General features: G+C 39.5%; 2 protein-coding genes across 2 annotated transcripts in view; one reads left to right on the plus strand and one right to left on the minus strand.

Moving 5' to 3' along the window:
- Window positions 1-4,496, plus strand: part of LOC123970807 (cytochrome b-c1 complex subunit 6, mitochondrial) — a 5,995-nt gene extending 1,499 nt beyond the window's left edge. Inside the window, exons 3-4 of the mRNA XM_046049129.1 lie at window positions 1,698-1,859; window positions 4,250-4,496. Of these exons, the coding sequence (XP_045905085.1) occupies window positions 1,698-1,859; window positions 4,250-4,282 (195 nt within the window). The 3' untranslated portion in view covers window positions 4,283-4,496. The remainder of the gene's footprint in view (window positions 1-1,697; window positions 1,860-4,249) is intronic.
- The window catches only part of lpxn (leupaxin), a 665,334-nt gene that overhangs the window by 102,219 nt on the left and 556,628 nt on the right, over window positions 1-6,487 (minus strand). The gene's annotated exons all lie outside the window — the stretch shown is intronic.

The raw sequence follows: 6,487 nt of genomic DNA on the forward strand, positions 1-6,487 counted from the left end.
TTGGAGCCAATTTCATCCTACAACAGGACAATGACCCTAAACACACCTCCAAATTGTGCAAGAACTATTTAGAGCAGAAGCAGGCAGCTGGTATTCTATCGGTAATGGAGTGGCCAGCGCAGTCACCAGATCTGAACCCCATTGAGCTGTTGTGGGAGCAGCTTGACCGTATGGTACGCAAGAAGTGCCCATCCAACCAATCCAACTTGTGGGAGCTGCTTCTGGAAGCGTGGGGTGCAATTTCTCCAGATTACCTCAACAAATTAACAGCTAGAATGCCAAAGGTCTGCAATGCTGTAATTGCTGCAAATGGAGGATTCTTTGACGAAAGCAAAGTTTGATGTAAAAAAGATCTTATTTCAAATACAAATCATTATTTCTAACCTTGTCAATGTCTTGACTCCATTTTCTATTCATTTCACAACGTATGGTGGTGAATAAGTGTGACTTTTCAGGAAAACACAAAATTGTTTGGGTGACTCCAAACTTTTGAACGGTAGTGTATATATTCACATATGCACAAAAAAGCCTCTTAGAGCAATGCTCCACTCCCAACAGGAAGTTGGCCATTTCGATTTAATGGTCATATTTGGAGATTTACACAATTTGTACTTAAATGAACTCCTCCCACAGAATTAATCCGATCGACTTCAAATTTTAACTGTGCACACATTTCCGATTAAAAGTTCCACGCTTTTAAAATTCCACGCTTCGCCATGACACAGAAAGTTGTTGTAACTTGACTGGACAAGCTCAGATCTATACGAAACTTTACACATTTAATAAGAGTCCTGCCCTGAACACATGTACATGCCAAGATTCAACCATAGTCATAGCGCCACCTGCTGGCAACAGGAAGTGACCTTTAACGAAGCAGCCCCCGTGGCATGTTTTACCTACATGTATGAAATTTCTGTGACACGTGTATCATGTCCAGACGTACCAAAAAGCCTCCTGGAGCGATGCCCTAAACCCAACAGGAATTTTGAATTTTATGGTAATTTTGGGATGATTTATAACAAATACCTCCTACAGAATGACACTGACAAATTTTCACTGTCTAGTCTCATCCCACTGACGCTTAAAAGTTGTACAAATGGTGAGTTTTCGGGTAACGATGTGCCCATGGTGCGTCATCCAAAATCGATGATTCGACAAGAAAGAGGAAGTTTCTGTAACGTCAGTGTACATGCTCACATCTGCACCAAACTTTACGTGCTTGATAAGTCACCGACGAAAACATCTACATGCCAATATTCCATTATAGTTGTAGCGAAAAGTGCTCTGTAGCGCCACAAAGGGGACACAGGAAGTGACGTATAACACCTTGGTGCAGCGTCCAAAGCGGCAAATTCACAGCCACACCGGCAGAGCTCCAGAATCAGCAACGTAGCCGCCTCACACCTCGACGCGCTACACATGAGAGGGCCCCCCCAACTCTGCTTGCAGCTTTAATTTTCATTATAATTCCATCCATAAGTAATACTTGGACCATGGGTTTCATACACTTTATGTTATAAAGCATAAGCAAAAAATCCTATCAGATCCCTGGGAGAAAATCTTATCAAATGGGGGTTTGTGATCTAATTTCAGTTTAGGGGTCCTTGATGTGAAAATGTTTGAGAACCATTGTGTGTTTCTCTTGGTAAAGGACACTTGTTGAAGTACATATTCCACATGCTGCATATCTGTTTCAGGATCCCCTTGACGCGATGCGACAGAAGTGTGAAGAGGCGGAGCACTGCATTCACACTCGGGAGCGTCTGGAGCAGTGTGAGACCAGAGTTGGCTCTCGGTCTTCGACAGAGGAGGATTGTACTGAGGAGTTGTTTGACTTCCTGCATGCTCGGGACCACTGTGTAAGTGTGACATTTGCCAGTTGTACCAAGCAGAAAGATTAAAAATACACCACAAAGGAGCCAAGATTCATGAGTAATCATTTTAATAGTCGTGGCTGTCGCGGTGAAGTAATTTCCACCGGGGCAATATGTTGGGGCTCAATATCACGGTATGCGGTATTATCTCATTTTCCATCAATGGAGTAATTTGGTGCCATTTAGCAGAGTAAGAATGTCTGTATCTGTCACCTCACTGCGCAGTGAGCTGCTAACAGCATCTTTATGGTATGAGCAAGCTAGCTGCTGAAGAATAGGTGGAGAATCAGGTATAATTAAAACGGTGAAATAACAAACAAGCAAACTTAGCAGAAAATAGCGATATATACTTTAAACCAGAGTTCTGCCTAACAGGAACACTTAACAGGAACTGTTAAAAATTTTAGCAAAATGTGCTAAAAATGGATGGAAAGCTGGTGACCTACACATTTCTCACCTTGACCTCCTCCTTTGGTTCTGGATCAATTTTCCTTTGACCTCTCAACACGTCTGGGCAAATTAATGAGTAGGCACCAATCACAGGCAGCTTTTTAATGATGTCATCACATACACTTCTCACAAAGTACTATTTTTTAAACCCTGTCAAATAAAAATTACACAATTTTGTTTTGTATTTTAAATACAAGCAACACCCTTCAAGGTTGACTCATATTCTTGTTTTGAGGATGGATCTTAACAGTTTTCAGGATACATTGTCTTGTATCAAAGAAATAATAGGTAATCTTTGCAAAATAATTTTGCCTTTATACACACAAAGTTGCAGCAGTTGGCACCTTTTCCTTTAACGGAGACCTATAGCCCCTTTTCCACTGCATGGTACCAGCTCGACTCGACTATTCACCTCTTTTGGTTTTCCATTGTGGAAAGGTTGTACCTGTACCTACTACCAGGTACTTTTTTTCGTATCACCTCCGTCGAGGTTCCAAGCGAGCTGAGGCGATACTAAAATGTGACGTGAAAAAATGGCAGACTGCTGATTGGTCACAGAGAATCATCACTATTCACTGCATCATCATTGTGTGCGCTGTTGTGTCTGAACAATAATGCTGCGATGATGTGTTGAGAAGAAATCCGCTTGACACTGTTCTTGATCATAAGTTTATTACATCAAGGAGTTCAGCATCAATTACAAGCTCTGCCGCAGCTTGGAGAGTGACCCAGCCCGATGGCCACTCTGTCTCTCTGTACATCAAACACAGCTTATATAGGACATGTTTAGGCATCTGTTAGACACCATATAAGGGTCTTAGTCTCCACATAACCACTGACCTCTGCTCTCCCCTTAAAAGGTCACTAATCCTCTATCCAGCTGCTACAGTGCTATGTTAAACTGTTATGCGTCAAATGCACATATGTTATACACCACAGCGCCTGACAGAGGCCAGCAACAGAAAGTTTTATATTTTACAATTTTCGTACACTAAATCCACTTCTGAGAAGTTTTTAGGTGAGAAATCAACTGTGTAGACAAATATTGACAGTTTTACCAAAAGTGATGGCAGAACAAAAATGTGTTTGAAGGTTTTCGGAGTTGAGTGGCGGCGGGGGAAGCTTGCACCAACCCGCGGGAGGAGCTTGTGACAGTGACAGTCACACAGACCGCTGCAGCAACAATAGCAGAGGAAAACACAGCTGTAAAGTTTTCATACCGCTTATCTGTCTTTACATTCTGAGTAATGTTGAAATGTTTTAACTTAAATCAAGAGACAGCTGTTTGTGGGTCGCTGGTGTATGTGTCGCATTGAAAATAACGTTGTGGCAGTTGTGTGTGGTGTTGCTATGTTGACTAGCTACATTGAGGGGTACTATCTCTGGGTTCTATCTCCAATGGAAAACGGAGGATGGCGGGCCAAAACCGAATCGAGTAGAGTCGAGGGGAAAATTTAAATAGAAAATTTTGTTGAAAACCGAGCATTCACAACTGAAATCTGAGGTTTTTGCTCACATGAATTTCTTAAATACTTTAACCTCATTACTTGACCATGTTGATTTGGCCATGTTTAACATGAACATCCAACATTGTAGATAAGTCATAAAATGTGGAAAAGCATAATAGGTCTCCTTTAATCACCAAAAGATTTTAGTGTTTGAAATACAATTTTATTTTCAGTATATCCCCACAGTACAAAAAAGGTCTGTACTGTCAGATTGACAAAAAGGCATTCATTCACATATGAACAGTCTAACCCAAACAAACTTACCCTAACAGTTCAGCAACATTACATCGAAATTAACAAAAATAAACTTAAGTGACACTAAAACCTCTTTGCTTTGAAAAAATATTTGAGACTTTACTTCACTTTGCATTGCATGTAGCATGTGTGCACTAATGGATGTCCTCTTCTGTCCTCCAGGTGGCACACAAACTGTTCCACTCTGTCAAATGATGTCCTCCCTGATTGTTGCACCACCGGCTGATGACATTCTTCACACATTGTATTATGAGGAGAGCATGCTTTTAAATACATCCATATGTGGATCTGCTGTATGTTGTAACTTTAAATGTATAATGTACTGTATCTGCTTATGTGAAGAAACTCAACTATTTAACAAGGTAGTCTGAGTCAACATTTCATTAAAGTGGACGGCTTGAAAACCTTACTTGTGTCACGTTTTATTTTATGACTTTATATCCAGCAGAGGTTTGTAAATGATTCTTGTGAAGCTAACCTTTGAACTGATTCACCTTGAGATCAAGTTAAGATTAAATAGTAACAAAATTTTGTTATGAAGACTTTGATTTTATGACCAGTTTAAAAAACATTGCATACGCCATAAAAATACATATGTGCGAGTAACGACTACAACACAACCTACCTCCCCCCTGCAGTTAAACATACTGCAGCAAACTCTCAAATGTTGAAGTCATTGTAATGCATACATGGTTATGATTATTGACAAGTTAGCAGTGTTTTAGTTATCGAGACTGGTCTTAAGACCACTTTTTGATGGTCTAGGTCTCGTCTCGGACTCGACCGCATTTGAACTCTGTCTTGTCTCGGTCATTGAGGACACAGGATTTTATTTCAAGACCATAATTTTGGGAATATTAATAAATTGCTTTTGCATTGTCTGATCCATCCAAACTTTGATTTGGATGTAAAAGTATTGCTTTAAAAGCAACCATTAACCCAAATTAAAATTGTGTTGTTACTGTTAATGACTGTCCCTGTAATGGTAAGCATGGAAAAGGAGTGTTGAATAAAGATACTTATGTTGATTTCAGCTCTTACTGTTTGTATGTGGGTGTTTTAATGGGAATGTGGATCTTTCAGATCAATTTGAAAAGTACCTATGATCTTGTTCCACATTTTATTGTGTGTCATGTAATGTGGGGAACTGGTCTTGGTCTTGACACGGTCTCGATAAACTTTGGTCGTGGTCTTGACTTGGTCTCGGTTTGAGCGGTCTCGACTACAACACTAGTTGTTAGTACTTAGCATTAACAAATTAAAGACTAATGTAGACCATTTTTCTTGCAGAAGGATTTAATGAATGAAAACAACCCACAAAAATGACACTGCTATAATTGGAATTAATATTATACTAGTGGTAAGCAATGTAGTGTTATATGAAATTATAATCAAAATGTTAACATTTTATAATTAATATATTAACATTATACTACAGTATACTATAAAATGAACATTATACGTTTTATTCAATGTTATAGTATTATACTAATACATTCATTAATACTAGTTCCTGCTCCAGGTTGTGAATAGACCCTCTGCAGTGGATAGATGTAGATTAAGCCAGTCGTTGCAAGCAATTTTTCAGAACATTTTAACAAATGCTTTCAGAAAGTGATGGGTACATGTCCCCAACGTCCTCAGTGTAAAGGAGAAAGATTTATCCTGTTGACATTAAACTACATTACATCCAGTTTGATGCAGTGGGTCTCCATTAATTACCAATTAGATTAGCTAACATTATTGGTTAATAACTACGGGCTAAGTTTTAAAATTGGCAACATTACTGTATCTGACAGGAAAGTTAACATTGAAAGCTGGCTTACTTATGTCTCACTTTAGGCTTGCGTTCTGTTGAGTTTTAAAAAGTTACAACAAACTTAATTCCAGTGTTTCAGTGTTTTTCTTCAAATGTAAAACTGCAGGATTTTAGGCCAGGCAATTGCATTAGAATGTTGATTAAACCATTGTTTGTATCCTCTTTGTAATGTGAAGAAAACTGACACCTCTTTGTTTAGTGCCAGAAGGACTGTTTTGTTTTGACTGTTTCATTGACACTTAAGATAGGTCAAGGTGTCAACCATTTTGGAGACAAGCCCAGTTGTTCTCTATGATTAGTTTAGAGCAAAAGACTGTTTATTCCTGTAGATTGAAGGGGGGTTTCACGTCTGGGATCGGTGCTCTTTTGTTCGACCAAAAGGTAGAACAGTAAGGTACACCCTTCCCAATTGGGTGACGACCAATGGCTATGGACCTAAGCCATTTGGAGGAAAATGGACCCGCCCACATACCTGGAGGATATTAACAATTTATTTTGTGAGAATCAGGACTGTAAGCTGTGGATCTGGGAGGAGAAGCAGCTTTTCAGTCCACTGCTGGAGGCGGCTTTAGCTCAGTCTG

This window comes from Micropterus dolomieu, linkage group LG05 (assembly GCF_021292245.1).
Source record: "Micropterus dolomieu isolate WLL.071019.BEF.003 ecotype Adirondacks linkage group LG05, ASM2129224v1, whole genome shotgun sequence".
Classification (NCBI taxonomy): domain Eukaryota; kingdom Metazoa; phylum Chordata; class Actinopteri; order Centrarchiformes; family Centrarchidae; genus Micropterus; species Micropterus dolomieu.